General features: G+C 45.6%; 1 protein-coding gene across 1 annotated transcript in view; it reads left to right on the forward strand.

Moving 5' to 3' along the window:
- MDGA2 (MAM domain containing glycosylphosphatidylinositol anchor 2) overlaps positions 1-22,192 on the forward strand; it is a 382,608-nt gene extending 360,416 nt beyond the window's left edge. Inside the window, exons 12-17 of the mRNA XM_067295207.1 lie at positions 1,798-1,818; positions 4,944-5,099; positions 6,225-6,383; positions 12,280-12,410; positions 19,249-19,354; positions 19,999-22,192. Coding sequence (XP_067151308.1) covers positions 1,798-1,818; positions 4,944-5,099; positions 6,225-6,383; positions 12,280-12,410; positions 19,249-19,354; positions 19,999-20,087 — 662 coding nt within the window. The 3' untranslated portion in view covers positions 20,088-22,192. The remainder of the gene's footprint in view (positions 1-1,797; positions 1,819-4,943; positions 5,100-6,224; positions 6,384-12,279; positions 12,411-19,248; positions 19,355-19,998) is intronic.
- Positions 22,193-22,633: the final 441 nt, after the last annotated feature.

The following is a 22,633-nucleotide window of genomic DNA, read 5'->3' on the forward strand; positions in this document are numbered from 1 at the left end:
CACTGTCCATCATCTTTGAAAGGTCATGGAGAACAGGAGAGGTGCCCGAGGACTGGAAGAAAGCCAATGTCACCCCAGTCTTTAAAAAGGGCAAGAAGGAGGACCCAGGGAACTACAGGCCAGTCAGCCTCACCTCCATCCCTGGAAAGGTGATGGAGCAGCTCATCCTGGAAGCCATCTCCACGCATGTGGAGGAAAAGAAGGTGATCAGGAGTAGTCAGCATGGCTTCACCAAGGGGAAATCATGCCTAACCAATCTGATAGCCTTCTATGATGGAATGACTGGCTGGGTAGATGAGGGGAGAGCAGTGGATGTTGTCTACCTAGACTTCAGCAAGGCTTTTGACACTGTCTCCCATAGCATCCTCATAGACAAGCTCAGGAAGTGTGGGTTAGATGAGTGGACAGTGAGGTGGATTGAGAACTGGCTGAATGGCAGAGCTCAGAGAGTTGTGCTCAGTGGCACAGAGTCTAGTTGGAGGCCTGTAGCTAGCGGTGTCCCCCAGGGGTCAGTCCTGGGTCCAGTCTTGTTCAACTTCTTCATCAATGACCTGGATGAAGGCACAGAGTGCACCCTCAGCAAGTTTGCTGACGATACAAAACTGGGAGGAGTGGCCGATACGCCAGAGGGCTGTGCTGCCATTCAAAGAGACTTGGACAGGCTGGAGAGGTGGGCAGAGAGGAACCTCATGAAATTCAACAAAGGGAAGTGCAGGGTCCTGCACCTGGGGAGGAATAACCCCATGCAGCAGTACAGGCTGGGGGTTGACCTGCTGGAAAGCAGCTCTGCGGAGAAGGACCTGGGAGTGCTGGTGGACACCAAGTTAAGTATGAGGCAGCAATGTGCCCTTGTGGCCAAGAAGGCCAATGGTATCCTGGGGTGCATCAGAAAGAGTGTTGCCAGCAGGTCGAGGGAGGTGATTCTCCCCCTCTACTCAGCCCTGGTGAGGCCACATCTAGAGTACTGCGTCCAGTTCTGGGCTCCCCAGTACAAGAGGGATGTGGCACTACTGGAGCAAGTCCAGCGAAGGGCCACAAAGATGATTAGGGGACTGGAGCATCTCTCTTATGAGGAAAGGCTGAGAGAGCTGGGCCTGTTTAGCTTGGAGAAGAGAAGGCTGAGAGGAGATCTTATCAATGTGTACAAGTATCTGAAGGGAGGGTGTCGAGAGGATGGGGCCAGACTCTTTTCAGTGGTGACGAGCGACAGGACGCGAGGCAATGGGCACAAACTGAAACACAGACACTTCCATCTTAACATGAGGAAAAACTTTTTCACTGTGAGGGTGTCAGAGCACTGGAACAGGTTGCCCCGAGAGGTGGTGGAGTCTCCTTCTCTGGAGATATTCAAAATGCGCCTGGATGCAATCCTGTGCAATGTGCTCTAGGTGACCCTGCTTGAGCAGGGGGGTTGGACTAGATGATCTCCAGAGGTCCCTTCCAACCTCAGTGATTCTGTGATTCTGTGATTCTGTGATTCATGAACACTGCTAAAATCCAATGTGAAGTGATGAGCAAGGTCTGATGCAGAACCTCAGGTTCTGATTAAATCATCCTTTCCCTATTTTGGGGTGGATTCCTGTACAAAGGCACCACCCTGCAGGTTTGCTGTGCAATACTCTTCTCTTCCTTAAAATATCTGTAGCGATAATCTAGGTTTGATGCTCAGTCATGGTTCTGCAAGCTGAGGGTGCTAGTGGTGGAGCTTACATGGCATGGATGGGAGAGGGATAGTCTGAGTACGGGTGAATTAGAATTTCCCCTTTGTGCTAATTTTATTTTTGCTCTATCTTCCAGCTCCAGTAAACCCGCACCTACGTAAGTCTTTTTTTTTTTTTTATCTTTCTAGCTTTATTCATGTGAAGAACTATGTCTGCACCAGTTGTCCTTCACAGTTAAAAAAGTAAATGATAAGTATTTCACTTTTTTCACCTGGTGTGGCCCGTGGACTGCGTGAGTCCACCTTAGTTTTATGTGCAAGCTGTATTGATGGCTGAAGGGTGTAATTCCTCTTGTTCTGCCAAGGTGCTAACGCAACAGTAGATGGAGGAAGGAAAAATTATAGCTCCAGGTCATCTTCCTTCCCCAGTACCTCAAACAGTTCATTTAAGGGAAAATACTAACGTTCATAAAAATAACCTCCATTTCTGTGGGGACAGCAGCTTAGTTAATGGGATAGTGAAAGCAAACGTATGGGTGAAGCTATGGTTTAGCCATGGGATTAGCTACATAAGTGAAAAGTTAAATATTTAAATTTAGTATTAACAAGAAGTATTGAAGTATTGAATAGGAACTGTAAGTGAAGCTCCGAGGTACGCTAAAAATCTTAAAGGAAAAGGCAGTTTATGAAATTTTCCAAATTCCTTTATCCTTGCGTGAGGTTTACATTCTCATTTCTTGTGTTATTTTGATACCTCCTATCCTGGTCAGGATCTCGTCCACAGCTTTAAAACAAAAAGAAAACTGTTTCTTCATGCAGTACATACGAGAAGCGTGGACCTCATTTCCCCCGAGAAATATGGAGGCCAAAAGTATAAATAGGATGTGAAAGCGTCTGGGCATATTTGCAGGAGAGCTGCATATTTCTTGGCTGTGAAGCCTCTTCCTTGCTATGGGACAGGCTTGCGTGGGTGGAGGGAGAAGCCCAACACACAGAATATAAATAAACCAAATAAACCAAATAAACCAAGAATAAACCAAACCAGCTTTGAGCTTGAATCATGGAAAAGATATTCTTGGAGATGAGAGGCACATCTGGCACTTTGTTCAGAGTGCTTCATTTGTATCCTTGTGTCCTTCAAGGGCTTTGTCAGGGTCTTTACGCTTTCTTCCTGATTTGGGGAATGAAGATGGAGGTGCATCCATTAATCTGCATCCATTCACAGGCTTCACTCTTGAGGGATTTTGGATGCCATCCACAGCACGTGTATTCCTGATGGCCTTGTTTTTTCATTCTCTTGTCTCTTAGGAAGAACTGCAATCAGACCTCTATTTGTATTTCTTCTCTGCAACGTTTATGATGGTGCTCCTGTATTTAATGATTTTGTGCATTGCCACTTCTTTGTAATGCTAGATTTCAAAGATGTTGCTTTCAGAATCAGATCAAGGTACAACGTCCTGAAATTGGCTCCTCATCATCTTGATGGCTATCAGTCATGCTTGCCAGTTAAGGAATTTTCCTTTGGAAAATAATGCTCTTGGCTGATCTAATAAAGTCAATTAATTTATTGAGAAATTAGATTAATCTGCTTGAGGTGCTAGTAGGCAAGGTAGTGTCTGTGGATTGCATTTTTGTGGTAACCTAGTTTTATAAAATAGTATTTTACGCTAACTGTTGGGGAGTGGATCCAGTTTGCGTAGCTGTCGTTGCACAGCCAGAAGCAGAATGAAGAAGCCTTGGCAAGCACTCCTAACGCACCTTGTGGTTTGGGTTGAATTTCAAGCCTGCTTCTTCCACTCTGCAGTATTATAAGATTTTGAATAAGCTTCAGACCAGCATCCATGCTTAGCAATACGCACCTATGCTAAGCTCCCGGTCCCTGTGTCTTCGCTGATTTAGAGTGAAGCTCCAGTGGCTTAAGTGGATTTATAGTTCACTGGAACCCTAAACCTGCAAACATTTATATACCTTCTCAATTTAACACTGATGAATAATCCCATGGCGCTGGGTGTTAGAGTTTCTCATAACAATGAATATAAATTGTACCCCTGCACAGAAGGCTGTGCCTGACGCACAGTGTGCGGACAGCTGTATTCTCCCTGGAGAACAGAGATTCGCTTGTTTTCTCGGATAAATCAATTGACTTTGTTGGACGAGTAAACTCAGCAGGAACTGTTCGTGTGCATAAAATTAAGCTTTGGCACATTTTACTACGTGGGGCCTTATTCTGTTCTGAGATGAAAACTGAACCTTGGAGTCCTGGTTTGTTCTGGTTCCTAAAGGCCTGACAATATAGTTTCTCATCCCGTCATAGCCTGGCAAGTAAGGTCAGTTGACTTGTGACCAACCGAGCTCTGGTTTAACACCAGAGAGGCTCCTCGTAATCCCGTCCTGGCTTCTCAGCCTTTTTATTCTCCAGGCCTAAGCTTTTCTTGCTTGACCTCAAGGGCATAGCAGAAATCTTAGCAAAAAGACTAGGAGATGTTTTCAGGAGATGATAGAGTCAACTGTCCTGCCCATATAGGTTCAGCCAGACTTACACCTTCCTCACAAGTATTTGTTTAACTGGTTCTTATAATTATCCAACAATGGGAACCCCACGCTCTTCCTGGGCAGTCCACTCTGGTGCTTCACTTTCCTGATTTTTAGAAAGCTTTTCTTCATTTCTACCTGAAATCTGCCTTGTTGTAATTTTAGTCACTATTATTTGCTTTCTCATCCCTAGTGAAAACTGAGCATGGTTTGGGAGATATCACTTGGGAACAATGTTTTCTTTTGCAAAAGTTGCTATCCTCTTTTCTCTGATGTTCTTCTCCCTAAACCAAAAGGACCCAGTTCTTATCTTTTTTTCCCATAGTTCTTACCCTTTTCCCCATAGTTCTTATTTTATCAGTAGGCTGCCTGTTCTTCTCAACTTAGAAATGCTGGCTGGGTAAGAAAAGACAGTGACTTTAAGAGAGATTGTTGTATAAATCCAACTATGTGAGGAGGATCTATGCTATAAGATTTTAATCTAATTTCAAGTAACACCAACACAGATTGATGACTATGAAATTTTTTTTTTATTGTGAATGACTATGTGATGACTATGAATTTTTTTATTCACTGTAAAAGAAAACATGCACTTAGTGTTAGAGACTGATGTAAAATAAATGTACCATATATTTTCCCGTGCTGTTAATGGGCATCATCCTGCAATACATTCATTATAATTGACAAGTACTTTGACAAATAATAGAATAGTTTCAGTCACTACATTTATGTTAATTTACCATGTTGGCAGGAGAGTTCCACTGTGGATTTGAGGATGGTAACATTTGCCTGTTCACTCAAGATGATACGGACAATTTTGACTGGACAAAACAAAGCACTGCCACTAGAGACACAAAATATACCCCGAACACTGGGCCCAATGCAGACCGAACTGGCTCCAAGGAAGGTAAGTGTTAGCGGTGCGATCCTGAGCCTCCGTCGCTCTAGGCTCAGGGTCTCCACTGGGTTGAGGACCCCGTCCAGAATAGTGAATCCCAGCCAGCTACATTGTTTTTTGAATGCTTCCTAATCGCACTAAGGATGATCATACTTGAAGGATTTCTTAAAAAAAATTGCCAGTGCTGAGGAGTGTGGCTGGTCCCGAAGGAGCATCCCCTAACTGTGCCATTAACCATCTTGTATTGTTTCTGTTGTGCCATTTGGAAGGTGGTTGCTTGCACATTACCATCTTGTGGGGAAACAGTCTAGCACATCTTGAAATATTCTTCTATTTTATTCCATTTAAATTCTAACTTGGCCTCTCAGACTGTCAAAATGAGATTTTTTTGCCCCATTTTTTCTTTGGGTACTCCTAAAATGTGTAATTTTCAATCTGCTATCCCAGTTAACAGAAGCATGCCATCCTGGCTGCGGTATATGTTTGCATTTGAAGAGTCAGACATATTGTGCTGAATTTAGCAAGTACTGCAGTAACTCATGCTATTTTATTGTATGTCCCTGCCTGCACTACCAAAGAGGAAAAAAATCATACTGCATTGTATTTGCATGGTTGGATTAATTAAACACTATTTCTGTTGTTGGCACAGTCCGGGATCAGAATAAATGAACGTTTCACTGAAAATGAGCTTTTGAGCTGTGATTGATATGGGTAGTTGAATATGTTCCTTGAAAGATTTCCATCAAGATATTTTTTCTTTATTTTAGAAGTCCTTCCCCTCTCACTGTTTATAGAAACAAATTGCAAAAATTGCAACCTTGAGACTGAAGTCTGAAGCCAGTAATAAAGAATTTTTCTTTTCTTGTGCATATGCAATATTACATTGATTTGAAGTTCTTTATGAGTACTAACCTGCTAGCCCTGATTTTACTCTTGATAGAAAATATGTCTTTGAAGCAGCTGTGGAAAATACATGGGCATAATGCAGGACAAACATGTCCCAGAAACCATGGTGATGTCAGATGAATGTGAAAAATAAATGCAGATACTTAGGAGCCCTGGTGTCTTTCTGCATGTGTGCGTGTTGGGTTTTGAAGACTGCAACTTAACAATTTTCTTTTGGGCTTCCCCTAGGTTTCTACATGTACATCGAAACGTCACGCCCCAGGCTGGAAGGAGAAAAGGCCAGACTTGTTAGTCCTGTTTTCAGTGTCACTCCAAAAAATCCTTACGGAGCTACGAACACAGCCTATTGTTTTAGCTTCTACTATCACATGTATGGACAGCACATAGGTGAGAGAAAGCCAAAGACCTTGTCATTTCACTTTGGGAGAAATAGCAGGAGAAATATCCAGTTATAATAAGAAAAACACAGGAGGACTACCAAAGCCTGCAAAGGCCAGTTGCAACGAAGTCTGGCCAGAGAGGTGCCTGATAGCGTCCTAATTGCTGTAAAACTACTTTTTTTCACTAAACAGCACCCTAGCAGGAACACCTTTTGCTGTTAGAGTGTGTATGTTGGAACGAGGTTTTGAGCAAGGGAACTTTCAAGCGTGAAAACAAAAAGATGATATTTGCAGGGACTTTGCCTGGTACTAACACAGTGTTTTGAGTCCCCCCTCGGTAGAGGCAGGGTCAAGCAATTAGCAGGAGCAGTTCTCTTCAGCTGGTAGTTGTAACGGCGCACACGGTGTGCTGTGGAGCAGCACTCAGTTCCTTCATAAAAATAATGAACGATTTGCTCAAAAGCGGTAGGAGTAGGTGTATCTGTAGGTCCATTTTTAGTCATAGCTCTTTCAACATATACATTCAAATTTCGGTTAGTTTTGTTAGTTGTCCCTGCACTACTGAGCACTTTAACACAGCCCCAGGTCTAAATTTTTCTCACTCTCAGTTGTAGCAAGTTCTTGCTACAACTTACTTATTGGAAAGAAGTGATGAGACCATGTCATATTTAGTGGGGAAAAAAAAGAAAGAAAAAGCCTGTAAGAATACTTCTGGTATATGACAGTGAAGAGTAAAGTTAAAAACATTAAGGAGCAAAGCGTTTTTCTAGGATACAGTAGGGTTGGGGTAAGACCGACAGCCACTGAGGCTGAAGTCTGTGCACAGAAGAGTGATCTCTCTGATCTGTCCAATGTGTTTTTTTCTCCTGAGCTACCCTTTCAGGAAGTCTGTCTCCTTAGGGTCTTTGCTGAGATTGCCCTTGTCTGTTTTTGTGTAATTTCTTGGACTGACATGTAGTATAATGCCTTCTGATGAAGAAGCTGACCCACAGATGAAGATGGTTACAATAATGATTAGCGGTCACGGTTATACAGGATTTGTCTGTGCACAACATGGACACCGGGTTGTCAAAACCAGAAATTGCTCCATTTTACTTGTGCTCTTGAACATTAAAAATATAGTTACAGTCAGTTTAGCTAATGTTCAAAGTGATCTACTTTTGAATAGCTTTCTACAAAATTACTTATTCCATGTCCTTAAAGAGACGACTGCAAGAAAAATAGTAAATTAATAGCATCAGCCATGTGCTTGAATGCAAGTACATGGACGTCTACTAAATTCAACATTTTAATTCCTCATAGTGACAAAACGTTATGAAGCACATGAGAATGCAACATGCATTCAGGAAGTAAATTATGAAATGAAAAAATATATATTGTTTGATTCCCCGGATATAAAATCTATCATGACTAAATTGTTCACATCAGGATAATAAAAAAGAAGAGAAAAGAAATACCTAATGCATGATGATATTCTAAAACTTTAATGATTTAAGCACATGGTTATTGTGCGAATAGTCCTATTGATGAGGTAACTACTCGAATGAGTTTTTGAACATTTGTGATCTTAGCAATTACTTTGGTCTAGGAAAGGGGTTATTATAACACAATGATTTGCCCAGACGAATCAAACCTAATCATTACGCAGTGTTTCAGATGGTGTATGCTTGATAACCCTGGTTTGAGGGATGCATTTTACATAAGAGCACATTGTTTGAAGTTCTTCTTCTTTTAATACTTCTGCTGCTGGAAGTTAAATAGCTAAAAATCTTATCTTTTCATTCTGGCAAAAGTTTGTTCTACTGATGATTTCGATCACATTTTGAACAGCTACTTTAAAGCTGAAAACTATTTCAATCTAATTAAACACCTCAGAAGCTGACATCTTGTGCTTCCCTTCAGACCACAGAAATAATTTCTACCCAAGAAATGGTTTGTAGCACAAAATATTTGTAAGTAGCTTAAGGAATATACTTCATAGCTTCATATATTTCTTCTATAAATTCTCTCACTATTCTGCATCACCTTGGCAGGAGAGACTAAAATCTTATTCCAAACGAACAAGACTGCACTGCCTTGAGCTGGAAGAAAAAGAAAGGCTCTCCAGAGGCTCCCTCCAACTGACACCACCCTATGATTCTATGAGATATGTTTTCCATAACTTTGAGTTTGGAAATTTGTAATTTCCAAATGTTCAAAGGACCTGGAGGTCCTGGTGCACAGCAAGTTGACCATGAGCCAGCAATGTGCCCTCATGGCAAAGAAAGCCAACAGCATCCTGGACTGCATTAGGACAGCCCTGAGCAAGCTGGTGTAGGTGACCCTGCTTTTATCAAGGGGGGTTGGACTAGATGGTCTCCAGAGGTCCCTGCCAACCTCAGTGCTTCCATGATTCTGTATGAAATATTTAATTGATAATACTTTTTTCAGAAGAGTTCCATTTTAGTAAAAATGAATCCCCTGTGAATAATTCTAGATCTCATTGCTAAAACTGATTGACTCTTTTAGCATGAACTGTTAGAAGCTTTGACCCTTCGCTGCTGTTTTGGAATTTGCAACCAACATATAGAAGGTACATCTTATCCCCACGTGGAAATGTGCGCTGCCAGTCCAGGGTCCTATAGAGGCTGTAATATGCACTGCAAGCTCATGGGTTTCTTCACAAGAGCAGCGTAGGAGCTATCAGCTGAGCCCTCACGTATGATCTCTGTGCTAAAGGCTACCGGTTTTGAATAACCGTGAGCTCCTGGTTCTTGATCCAGCATGAGTGAAAATCAGAAGTGTCTTGAAGGGGGATTTGGCTTAAATAAATTCCAGCCTGTTCTTTCCTTGGACCTGGGAATCAAGTGTCAGAGAAGATTCATGGTCATTAATCTTTGATTTTCCATCCGTAACGCTGTAACGTTGTTCAGCAGACTTTGGTGGTACAAGTCAGCGTTTCCATTGCGTTTCTTTATTTTCCCTAGTTATCAATATCTGTAAGGCTTCCACACAGTTTTAGGGTTATTATTCCCATGTCTCAGGGGAATAGTACTTTGTCTCCCCCACAGATGAGTGACTCTGCTGACATCAGTTTGAGAGTATGGTAGTTGGACTATATTGAAAAAAAAAACAATCTCTCAGTTTATCCAGCTCAGCTTTTGTGCCTGCTGTTCAGGTCTTCGGTGCCTCCGGCAGAGAGGCCAAAAATTTCTGTAGTGAAAAGGGGAGGTACTCGAGAGCCAGCACAGCTCTGAAGAGAGAAACGGGGACCTCCATCCTGTGGCATGGCACTTCGATTCCCAAAGACAGCGTGCGTTTCTTTACCTGAAATAGGTGGCTCTTAGTTACAAGTCAGGCTTCAATTCCTGCCAGGTCGCGCAGGGGTGATTCTGGGAATGCCGACTGCAAAGGAAGTGCGTGTGCTTCCCTCCGCATCCTTCAAAAGGACAAGCTCGATTATCCCCAAAGCGTAAGAGAAATAGAAGCTACTTGATTTGCAGCAGCCAACAAGCCGTTTGTTGAGGGACAAGAGGATGAAGAGCCACTGTCGTTCCCGTGTCTCTGGACTGAGGCAGGAGGAGCTCGCCGGTCCGTTATGGCCACCACCGTCTTGTGAAACAATCTATATTTCGGATTTTTCAATCTGTGCCCCGAAATGGAGCATTTCTAATTGCCTCTTCAAGGACAATATTTCTTCTTTATCATTAGAGAGCCATCGCAAAACAAAAAGCAAAGCAGCACAGGCTATCAGCTCGCACGGTGAAAGCGGTTCCGGCGGTGACGAGTGCCCAAACCGCCCCGTGGTGCCGCCGGGCATCGAGGTCTCCAAGCACCCTGGATTCGCTTGGCAGGAAACTGCCAGAGGGGCAGCTCTTTTTTTCAGTTGACAGTTGTCATTCCCATCCCCTGGTGTTTCGAGAGTCCCGTTGCCTACAGAGATCAGAGTGGTTTTAAGTCCGCAGACGAGCTCTTTCAGCGCGCGGCTCAGCGCGGACCACGGAGCCGCCCCAGCCTCCCCCGCCACGTGAGTTTTGCAACTCATGCAACGTTTCCTCGGACCGAGGGGCAGACCACGTTCAGTCCCAAGGATAGGCATTTGTTGCCGGTGTCGTTAACTGAATTTTGAGCTGTTTCGGGCAGGTGTGTGCACATAGCGGGAAGCGAGGCCGGGCAGGTGCGGACGTACTAATCAGCTCGCTAGGCAGCGCCTGAGCGATGGGTACGGGAATGACTACTTCGTATTTGCCGTAAGCTGGCTCACGCTATCATCCTGCTCCTAACGGGAAGAAACGATGTGACGCAGGGAGGCTGACTATCCTATGGACAATCTTAAATCTTTGTAATGACAGAATTGCGCTGACAGATTGCAGCAGCGACAGAATTACCAGCTTTTCAGGTCTAAATTGCTTCGTTATTTCAAACGTCCCCGCGTCATGGGCTGTACCAGCCTTCAGCAACGGGTGAAAGCGGTGCGCGTGTAGGCAGAGACAGGCTATTTTTGCTAGGAGCCGTGTCTCCTTTGTGCTGCTCCTTCACCCGCCCCTGCATTTGGAAAACAAAGCGCTGCAGTAGGAGGCAGGTGGGAGACACAATCCTGCCCGTCACTCGGGCGAGCGCGGCTCCCCCACCTGCTTTGAAGAAGATGTATAGCCTCATTGTGGGCACCCTGGTGAAAGAGCCATGATGAGAGTATTTGCTGCTCCATTACACACTTAGCTTTATGTTTTTCAAGGCACTGACTTTTGCTATTGCTAGAAATAAGAACTTTTTATTAGCAGGAGCTGAGTCACTCTGCAGCTGCTTCAGCTCAGAGAGGTTTCGTTGCAAATATAACTTGTATTTTGCACCCTTTGCTCAGGACAAAAAGGGATCATTACCGCTCCAAGGGGAAAGCTTTACTTATGGCTTTCCAGCTGCCATTCCTACCATCCTAAAAGAAAGTGGTCTTGTGTGAAGTTGATAGTGTGAACTTCCTCAAATTAAGGCAAATGTCACGGTTTGCATAGTACAAAGAGACAGCACTGCCCTACACATGTGCAAGCGCAGTGGTGAGCAAGAGGGAACAAAGCCTCCGAACTTAACGCTTTGTGAATTACCAAATGACCCAGAGCCTTTCCTGGCCTCTCCCCAGCTCGTAGGACGCTGCCAGGACACCCGGCAATGGTGAGAGGGCCTGGGGTGGTGCATCTTCCTACCCAAAAGGTGAATTCGCTCATCCTCCCGCACGCTGTGCTCTCTAATCCCTTGCTCTAAAAGCCATGTGGCTTCCCAGAAAGCCCAACACTCTTTAGAGAAGTAAGGGCAGCCCAGCTACCTCGGAGACAGGAGTTTTGCCAGGATCCGCGGCATCCTGTTAGTTAAACCGTGCACCGGGTCAACAAGAAGCTGGACAGGCTGTAAGTGAGAGATAAGCATTAGGTAACAGAGCTGCGTATTAATCCTTGGGCGGGGAGATGGTAAATGCCTTGTTTGCGCTAAATTAAAGTCCTGCACCAGAAGTCTTTTTCCCCTTCTCTCCCTGGAAAGTCTTTTGTCTGTCCTGGGCGGTTGGGAGCGACGCGTGTGACTCCGCTACCCGTGCAAAGGGAGGACACCTCCCGGGGCATTCAGTGTATTCCTGTGTCTTTACTTCCTATGAGCGTGCTTCGCCAGTTTATGGTTTTCCCAAGCTTAAAAGTCTCTGAATATGTGCCAAGCAACTCTGCACACACTCCTCAGACTAACAGAGACCCGTGGGAAGTGGGAAGCGGGGCGAGAAGCCCCAACGGTGGCCAAGAGCCTGAGAGTTACGTTGCAAACATTGGTGTCAGCCTAGGAGGTGGCACGGGGCAGAGCCCACTCGAGACTCTCGCTTTAGCCAGCTCTGCGTTTTTGTTTCGTCAAGGAGCCCAACCAATTCAAGTTCTCAATGTTTCTTCTAGGAAGCTTGAATGTCTACCTGCGCTTAAAAGGTCAGACTACAATAGAAAATCCGTTATGGTCTTCAAGTGGAAATAAGGGACAACACTGGAATCAAGCCCGGGTTAATATAAATCCCCCAACTTCATTTCAGGTAAGGAACTAGCTGCATTGCTGTTGGTGGGTTTCGCAGCAGAGTGACAGATTCACAGTACACAGACACCAGAAACAGGGTATTTATTTTTTTTGCGGAGAAGAACATCATGCATGTGGCCTGTTTACATTCCTTTCTTTTTGATACAGAATTTCACAGCTGCATTTCAGCTCTGCAGGCTGCTTTATGGACAGATAATTGCTCTCAGTGTTGTAAATAGGTGTGCACTGGAGAGCTTAATAACGCACGCTTTAATGGCAGGGCACCAGTATTTGCTAGAAGAGTCAACTGTCTTTCAGTTTTCGGAAGATGCCATTAGCTTATGTAAAACATTTTTTGTTTCAGAATAGCAAATGGGATATAAAATTACTTCGTGTGAAATATATTTGGGAAACATGGCGTAATGTTTGTGTTAGAAGTTTCTTGAAATAGGCTCTTCCTCCACAGGAAAAGGAATGATCTTTGAGTCTTTGCTAAGAGGTGGCAAAGAAGCGGTATCGCCTGTGTGGGATTCCTGCTCTGGCGAAGCTACAGCCTTGGTTCACTAGGCTTATGCAAGTTCTTACAAGTTTTCACTCATTTCACTCCTGATTTGACAGTGAGACGCTGATAGACTGTTACGGGCAGTTCTCATTCACACCGTGAGCTGGGTGTAGCTGGAGCAGACCCCGAACGGCAGCCGACAGGAGCAGCTCTCGCCTGTTTAAGGCTGGGAATATCCTCGCTGAGGAATGAAGTTACAAGCTGTGATCTAAAATGTGTTCTTCTCTGGGCTTTCCTCTCCCCTGTTTGTAACGTCCAGGTTTCCTAAAGGAGATGATAGCGGCTTTGGGGGAAAACTGTCCAATTAATGCAAGACAAAACTATTTTATACATGTAGCTTGGGATTCACCTTATGGGCAATTCCTGATCCTGAACCATGGGTTTTCTTTTGTGCAGTGATGGCAGAGAAATTATTGAGCACATGTGATCACAGAAGCATTGTGTAGGAGGAAATTAGAGGAAAATTATAGGAGAGGGATACGCAAAGTCTATCATGACATGATGTTGGAGTTGAACAGAGGGGGGCAGAACTGGGAAGAAGAGTGCAAGGAAGGGGAATGAGAGTGCTGAAATACAGTCAGAGCAGGTCCTGAGTACCGAGGAGCCCATCAGGGTGGGTGAGTTTGTACTGGTCAAGCCAGGATAAATCCCAGAAGTCTGAACAGTGAGGGAGAGAAGCATGATTTAGTGCCTGAATAGCAAACGGACTGGTAGATGGAGAGAAGACATGGGGAGATAGAAGGGAAGTGATTGCAGTTGTGTCTGCGAGAGATGACGGAGACTCGTGGTGGGCTTTGGCAGAAGTAAGAGGAGTTTGGAGGCAGCTCTGAGCAGAAGACGTGCAGGATTCGGCACCAGCTATCGCGGTGATGACGAGGGGAGGAAGGTGATCGGGACAAGCCCGGGGGCACCTCCTCAGCCCTGAGAGGAAAGCACTGCCGGGACGAAGCGGTAAAAACAGGCTCTCTGCATTGCAAGGACTCCTCCAGGGTGAGGTAGCCAGCAGGACAACCCGCCTGTTCCGAGTAACTCCTGCTCCGAGCCTCCGGGCAGCCGGTTCCCGCGGCGGAGCCCGAACATCACCCTTGGACTATGCCCTCACTGTGCTTTCGGAAAAGAAATGGTACTGGGCCGTTCCTGGCACAGGGGCACCTTACCTCCTATTTCTTTAAAAGCATATTCATTGGTGCCACTAGCTGGTACACAAAATGGAAACTCCTCTCTTTGCCCGTTTTTCACATTTTTACACTGTTGTTTTCAAAGGCCTCAGCATAAAACAAATGCAAAGCCGTGAAAGTCTGCACAAATATAACAAAATAAATGTCGGAGTGGTAGGAACCTTAAATTACTTTTTTAGCTGTTCTCGCATCAACCAAACCTTATTTTCCATTTAGGAGTCTAAAAAGGAAAGAATATAAAATTCCTAGTTAAATTTAAGGAGAGCGAATCGAAGTGAATCTTTGCAGTAAAACAGTACACTGACACAGAAATTAAAACCTTTTATAGGTTAATTTGTATGGGTAAGCGCTGCCCGGATTTGTTTTATGCCTTCCCAGTCCCTGTGATATATAACAAAGCTTCTGTCATGAAGAGCTGAGAGCACTGCAGTGCTTTGAATCAGAAAACATCTTGAAAAAGCTATCTCAGTAAGACATTCACTTATTAAGTATTATTAAATAGAAGGAGAATAAACAGAAACAAGAGCATGTGGAAGTGATACATTGCATGCTGGCACCTGTGAAGTCCTGGATTTTAGCTCAAATTTGAGCAGGAGCACTGCAGCCCCCTTCGGCTACGGTTTCCTTGAAGTCTCCTTGTGGCTGCTTTTGAGCCCTCTCCGCTCTGTGGGTCCACGCACACAACCAGCCCCTGTAGCCAGAAGTTGGGAGAAATTCATCACTGAACAAGAGAAAGTAAAAAGTGATCTTCTCCATCTTCAGCTGTGGTAGGTCATCTCTGGGGGATGGAACTTGCCGTTGTTTGAAACTGGAAGAAACTGAAGGAGATCCACCAAATTGCAGCCAGTGTGACAATCTTGAGTTTTGTTCTTCAGTCTTACCAAGTGAGGGTTGCTGAAGATCTCCATTATCAGAATTGCATCCATTTTCGCAGCTCTGAAGGTAGACTTTAAGATTTTAAGGTGACTTGATTTTGATCTTAGGTTGATGGTGCCAGCTGTTCTGTTCGGCTTAGGATTTTTTTCTCCCCGAGTCTCAGCTGGCTTACAAAATCCTGCAGTGGTTCAGGGCAGGTTAATCAGCACAAGTCATTTAATTCCTCAAAGCCAAAAGAGATTTTTTTGCAGGGAGGGACTGATTTGTCCATAAATAAATGAAGGTGTGCCCACAAAATGTAGTAAGTTCTAGTAAGTGGAGAATAAAGACAGCTGGCCAAGATGGACACACACAACGGGGAATAAGGTTCTCTGTAGAGCAGTTGTAACTCAGGAGCTGGCAGCAGAAGCTCCACTGAATTGCTGCCAAGTACTGCTGCTCGAGCTGGATACATCTTCTCCACGATACGAGGCTGAGATCTTCAGCCTCTTCCAGGGCTGTAATTTTCATTCCGAGTACGGGGCTGAATATTCATTCCGATCTCGCCTGGACTTCTCAGACGAAATCACTGAAAGGGCCCCTCTGACGGTGGCGATGGGATGGTGGTCACTGTTACTGCTGCCATCGCTCTCTCCTGGCCACTCGAAGCAGGCTGAGATCTTCAGCCTCTTACAGGGAGTGAAATGGTGCCTAGAGCCAGTCCGTAGTAGTTGGCTGGGGAGAAGAGAAGGCCAGGAAGGTATGTCTTAAAAGGTACAGCCCTGTCATCGCTGTATGCAGATGGGGACAGCCTGGCATTCGTTAGGCACATCTCTACTTCTCATTGGGAAACTGTCCAGGAAGGTAAAATCTACCTGAAACCATGCTGAAGCAGCACAAGGTGAATTCCCTCAGAGACACTCGGGATAAATCTGGAGGCACTATAAGGAAAAATTTCCATTTCCCTTTTTAAGAGAGCAGAGTGGCCTTTCGTATATTTGTAAGCCCTTCTATTCTCCAGCTAAATGCAGTGTTTCTAACAACAGCTTTGTAAAATCTCAGGCATACAGATAATAGCTTTAGCTAGAGACTGATAGGAGATCCTGATCATCTGGCACCTCCTGCAAATAACTGTGAACTGTAAACTAGCCTGTGCTTCATGCACTGCCAATATTCATCTGCTGTGATTTGTTCTGAGCGTGTGGCCAAGCTGGCTAATAGCAAACCATCTCTGAAACCTATAAAGCCTACTGCCAAATGCAGATTTTAATTAAATGCTGGCCATTGTATTGGTATAGAGTCCTTTTGTCTGGAAAGAGTGTTTTTCATTATCAGGAAAGATTTGACTTCACACTCGGTTGATTGGTTATCTGCCTTCTGCCAAGAAGCACAAAGGGCGAGCCGTGCTTTGGGGGAGAAGAGAAGAGACTTTCAAGCTGAATGCTTCCCATTATCAGAGATAGAATGGAAAAAACGTAAGAGGGATAATTACTTGAGACATTGTTTTCAGACAACAGGGTAAATTATGGAAAAGCTTACTGTTTCCCCAATTACTGTTCCCTGTTGCACTAATATCCACCTTGTTATAGTAATTAACCCACAGTATCACACTTTGGTGAGACAGCGATGGAGTCACCTGCTCCAAATGCATGGCTTTCACATTTATTTAGTGCTCTCCACGCCGCCCTTGCAGCCTGACTTAGGACACAACCATCAGACTGTAAATATATACCTTGGTATTGCCAACGTACCGCTGCAGGGTCAATCCCTTACTGGATATGTTCAGTAAAAGAACGAGATGTGTCCGTGGGCAAGGTTTTGGGCTGTGCACCCTTCCGCAAGGCAGAGGGTAGGACGGCCTGCACGGTTCGGTGTCTGGTGCCTTGGCGTGTTGTGTGATGTGGATTCCTGCAGCTGGACCGAGCCACGGACAGCGCTGAGCCCTTCTGCGATTTACAGGGGCGTCTTCCACTGTGCTGAGTGTTTATTAAATAATTATAATGAATGTTATTAATTTTGAAGGAGCAACTCTGATGGAACTGTATGGATGTGCAAAGAGATGTTGGAGGCTGCCAAAGAGTCAGCCTGCATCTGCGTCCTGATGAAATCAGTGGCAACGCGGGAGCCCGTCAGAGTGCCCCACACATCCCTCTAATGCCTTTAATTTATGACAAAGTGTAATTTAAGTATTTTGTTCCATATAGAATTCTTTTTTTTTCCAAATTGACACTACCTCCAAGAGTTAGTTTCTCCATTAGTGCCACAATATTCCTTTATAAAGTTCATTGAATATCGTGCATATATTGTTGCAGATTAAAGTTAAAACACTTGTCATCTGAATTAACCAAAAGCATTTCAAAGGAACGAGAAGACAAAGGGATTGGAGAGATAGCTGAGCAAACGATGCTGCTTGGGAAATATATTCCTTACATAATTCTCTTCATCTCTTTAGAAAGGCTTTGAAGTTTGCTAGTGAATAAATTTCCTGCAATACAGAATGGGTTTGCTCTTCTGCAAAGCTAATTAAGGCAGCAGAATGGCAGGACAGGATCACATCAGTTTGGGGAAAGGACAGTGGATAACTTTCTTTCGTGCAACAGTAATCCGTAGCTAACAATGAGCGTTCTGGCAAATACTGCTGCCGACCTTGCTGCAAGCCACCCATCTCCATGCAGGCAGCATTTTGCTTTCCAGGGTTCAGCTTTTATGCCCTCTCCAGGGCTGTTTTCTCTTCTTTTCTGTGCCCGCTGCGGAGGTGGGTCTCGCCAGCGCAGGCTGCGGGAAAGCGCGGATCCCGCTGGTCCTCCCCTGCCTGTCCCAAGGCGGGAAATTGGGCTCTCACAGACCAGGAGTATTCGCCAGGAAATGATTAATAGTCCCTTGAAATCATAGGCATCCATTTAGCAGAGGAATAAAATCCCTATCCTGACCCCTCCTCGCTCCATAAAATACATCACAGTCTCCTCTAATAAACATGGGCTGTTACTTGATGGGAGATCAGAGTTTCTCCAAACGGTGGTGGGCCACCGAGCGGAGCCGGGGGGACGTTGGCAGCGTCACCGATCCCCGCAGCGGCAGGGGTCGCGCCAAGGCATCTCGGGACCGGGCTCCGCAGGCTGCCGAGAGCACAGCGAGCCCAGCGGGCGCCGCTGGGTCCCATTTTTGGTGGCCTTGCCCATCACCTACGTGCAGAGGAGTGCCCACATAGCAAACGTGAGGGCTACAGGATGGGAGGCGGGGTGGGAGTGACTGGTTTGGGCATGTCTGAGAACCAGAAATCTCATTTTTCTTAGGCGTTTTTGCCAGCTTCTCTGTGAGTGTGTTTGCACGTGGTTCGCATTCAAGTGGACGCAGTTCTTGGGTCTTAGATGGTCTTCTTTAAGCTCTGCCGTTCTCTTCACATGACAGGAGTTTCTGAGAAAAACACCACTAGTCTCATCAAAACTTTCCCTGCGTTGAAGCCCTTTTTCCCTTGCTGGAGCGGGTGTCTGGCAGTGGTGATGAGGTTCTGGGGGTATGTTTGTGCCCCAGCTTCTTGCACAGCGTTGCCCTTGGTCCATGGCCCGCCAGTTAACTGAAACATCCTTGATGTGAGAAGCAAGGCTAAAATGAGAAGGAAAACCTCTAGGGTATCTCTGCCCCCTTCATGGCACGAAGATACTGTGGAAGGAACAAAAACGTCATGGTGGGAACTGGGAGACTTGATGTTTGTTTGCGGTAAGAGGCTGGAGACACACGGCAATACAAGAGCAGGAGAGTCTCGCTTTTTCTCGTGGGCTGCAGTAGTCCTGCCAGAAACCTGAATTTAGAGAATCCAACATTTTCCTTGGGCTGAGCCTCAGGAAGAGCTGGTCCTGAAGGCTGTTTCCCCCTCCTTGTTGCAGGAATGTCATATTTCTATAAATATATGTGGTAGAACTAGCATATTAGCCGAGCTGACCGGAGGCACACGACCGCAGCCTGCTTTGCCGAGGCCGTCTCCGGCTCGCCGTCGGAAGCGGGAGCAGTTCCTGCACACAAATAGCAGCACTGCTGTTTCTCAGCTAATTCTGAAGTGTAAAAGTCTCCCTAGCTCGTACATATCGTGCACTCGCCTTGTCAGTATGTGTGAACTCAGTTGCATTTTTCTGCATCACAGAAATTGTTTTTGAATTATTCCACGCCCATCACTGTAAATTAAACTGCGCAAAATGCAGCTGAGTGTTTTCCATTTGTCGTATTTTTCCTGCCTTGTGAATGGCTTTTTCTTTATTTCTTCGCAGCTCATATTTGAAGGGATCCGCGGTCCCGGCATAGAAGGCGATATTGCTATTGATGACATATCGATCGTGGAAGGAGAGTGTATGAAATCAGACCAACCGGCCAACAGTAAGTGGCTCTTCCATCCAAGGCGAGAAGAGCAAATGGTTTCTCATGGCTTTAAATTTGAGACGCACTCTAAAATGGATTTTCTCCAACGGAAAAGAGAACAAAATATCGTTCGGTTCAGTTGGAGAGCTTTAAATTGAAAACTTTGCCTCGGAAACAAGATCTGGAGGCAGCGGCGTGTGGGGATGCGGGCGCCGTTGTGCTCTGGGGGGATTTTTGGTGGCTCACGGCCAGACGTCTCCCACGAGAGGCAGCGGCGCTGCGGGTGGGCGGCCCGAATCGGCCGAGTTCCTGCACCCGAGGGACCCCCTGAACTGCAGGAGGGCCCCAAGGACCCGATGGGTCGTTGGCGCTGGTAGCGACAGACTTATCCTGACTTTTCAGAAAGTGCTAAGGACTAAGAGTTAAACCTCTTGTACACTTAGCGAACCAGCATCCCGCGTATCCATTGCTCTTCGGGTGACTTGAGATGGATGGGTGGATAAGGCAATATTAACGACAAAGTTACGGGCGCCCCGGCCACTCTCCCCGGGGTCGCCCCGCTGCGGGAGCCAAGTTACCCCTTCCGTTCTGGGCCTCGTAGCGGTGCCGTTTGCCTGACCGGGCAGCTCGGTAATTCTACCTTTTTCCCCCCCTTTTTGTAGATTTACGATCAGGTGCTGTTGGGACATTAGCGCATATACGACTACTCCCCGTCATCATCCTCATGTCTGTCTTAAGTCATCAGAGGTGACCTTATCCTGGCAGAGGCTACAACAGATCCACCAGGCACTGGCACGAAGAAAGAGTCTTTGTAAAACGGACATTTAAAAACAAACTACCAAAGATTCCTCCACTGACTGACTCAAACGTTAAATAAATACGTAAATAAATAAAAAAAATAATAAATAAAAAAAAAAAGCACTGGGGACATAAAAGGCATCACGGGAGTGTAACTCATATGACCCACACGTGAGAACGGTATCTGGCCTAAGGGAGGAAGACACCTTCAGGTGCTTTTGCGGTCAGTGACGAACCCAAGCGTCGTCTGGTTGAACTCTCGGAAAAGAGCTATAGAAACCCTTGTCAAAGCACAAAGTCGTGGCTGGTTTTGTTTCAGATGAATAGTTTGCTTGTTACCATGGAAACCTAATGGCCTGCCAAAAAACAAAAAACAAAAAAAAAAAAAAAGGAGAGAGAGAGAAAAATTTAAAAAACGAGCGCGCGCGCGCGGGAGCAGCACCTCACTGTAAACAGGGTACGCGAAGAGCTGGCGTTCATTTTCCCTTCGAGAAGGTTTTTTAGCGTAGAGTTAAATAAATGTAGGCCCTTTCGCCTTTGGCTGTTGCCTCCCCTAGAGAATAGCCCCAAATCAGAGCTGTTTTAAGACGTCTGTGTTTCATTTCCCATGGCTGTGCTCGATACCTGTACGCCGTCTCCTTTTGCATGCATTCCTATCCAGGATACGCGCCCTGGGCTTACATATGACACAGGCTTATCGGAGTTTGCTTGCGGCCACCCGAACACCCCTCTCCCCTCCCCGACTAAGTCATCTGTTCTAACGAAGTGAAGAAACCAAACCACCGTCTTTTATAAATTGCCATGGAAACCAAGTGCCTTCAATGAAACAAGCCTGATGATTAAAAAAAAAAACAAAAAAACACAAAAAAACAAAAAAAAAAGAGAGAGAGAGATGATAATTTCAACACGGAAGCTCGCACTGCTAAAATGTGGTTTGTGCAAACTATTTTCTAAACAAACTACGGAGCCTGAGCGTGCAGACCGCAGGCGAGAAAACAGAGCCGCTTCTGGAGATGGACGGACCTAAGTCGCTGCGTAAGCCCTTGCGGATGAGGTATTCGTTGTTTACCCTTCCAGACAGCCATGGCCTTTCAGCTTGTTATCCATTAGAAAAGAGCTCCCGCCGGTCCTCGAAACGGGAGCAGCACTTTTTTTTTTTCCCCCCCTTTTTTTTTTGGTCCCCTCCCCTTCTTTTTCCAGGTTATCGAGCGGCTCAACCAGAGGAGAAGGTTGGTTAAGACACACTTAGCGCAGAAGGTGGTTAAAAAGCGCGGAAGCGCCCTCCTTGCTCTGACCTCCGTCCGCGGCGGACTCGGCCCCGGCTGTAGCGAGATGGGCAGGTGTGTGCGCGCGCGCGCGACCGCAGCGCCTGTGCGTGCAAACAGGCGCAAAACGCAACGCGAAGCCCCGCGGCGAGCGAGGGCCTGCGAACCCCGGCGCTAGCGAGACGCGGAGGGCGCAGTGCCTCTGCCCCTGTAGCCAGACTCTGTGCAGATTGCGAAAGATTATTTTATTATTTTAGCAAAATTTAAAAAAAACAAAAAACAAAAGAACACTTTTGCAAGAAAAATCAAACCTGTACAAATGATTTTGAGCTACCTGAACACATACCATACCTTGAACCAGCCAGTTTTCCAATGCGTTGTAAAGTTCCCTGACAGTTGGTTATGACAATTTGAAGACCTTTTTCCTTAAATTATCTCAGCTTTTAACTTCATTTAAAAAAAAGGACTTTTGTCTAAAGGAGAGTATTATTATTATAATTATAATTATTATAATTATTATTATTATTATTCTGTGTTCTTTCAACTCCCAAGGATTAAAAATAAAAAACAAAAACCTGATATGCAAGCAATTGGAGTATAAACAGCCAACACAAACAAGGATAACATTTGCGAATACGACTATAAAAAGCACAACGAGATGCAGTAAAACAATGACAAGGCTTGGTTTGTTTTTTTTTTTATTCTGTAGAGAAATGTTTGTGCAAATTCAGTAATTCAACTGAAGAGATAATTTTACAGCTATGTTCAATAAAGCCTCTTTCCAGGTAAGGTACGCGCAGTGGTCCGTGTGTTTGTTGAGCAGGGCACCCGGCCGCACCGAGGGGGGTTGCGTTTTGCTCCGGCGAAGGGGTGCTCTTCGGGGACGGCGCCGAGGCTGGCCCGACGGCGGCTCTCCAAACCATATATGCTTTTAAATAAGCGGCGCTTGGGGCAGGGTTTTGGTTGCAGAGTTTCGCGCGGGAGCCGCCTGCCGAGACCCCCCCCGGGTCGCGCGCTGCCTCTTGCTGTTTTCCTGCAGGATCGCTTGGGAGAACCCCCCTCTCCTGGTATTTTGGGGAGAAAAAAATGATTTTTTTGGCCTAGGGAGGGGCTGGCTTTGCACGGTGCTGCCGTTTTCCGGGCGACGCCGGCCGGGGCTGGAGAGCCCTGCGGGAAGGGACTGGTTTGCATTCTGGAATATCTGGAATATCTGGAATATCGCCTTTTGCAGCGA

The sequence above is a fragment of the Apteryx mantelli genome, chromosome 4 (genome assembly GCF_036417845.1).
Source record: "Apteryx mantelli isolate bAptMan1 chromosome 4, bAptMan1.hap1, whole genome shotgun sequence".
Taxonomy (NCBI): Eukaryota; Metazoa; Chordata; class Aves; order Apterygiformes; family Apterygidae; genus Apteryx; species Apteryx mantelli.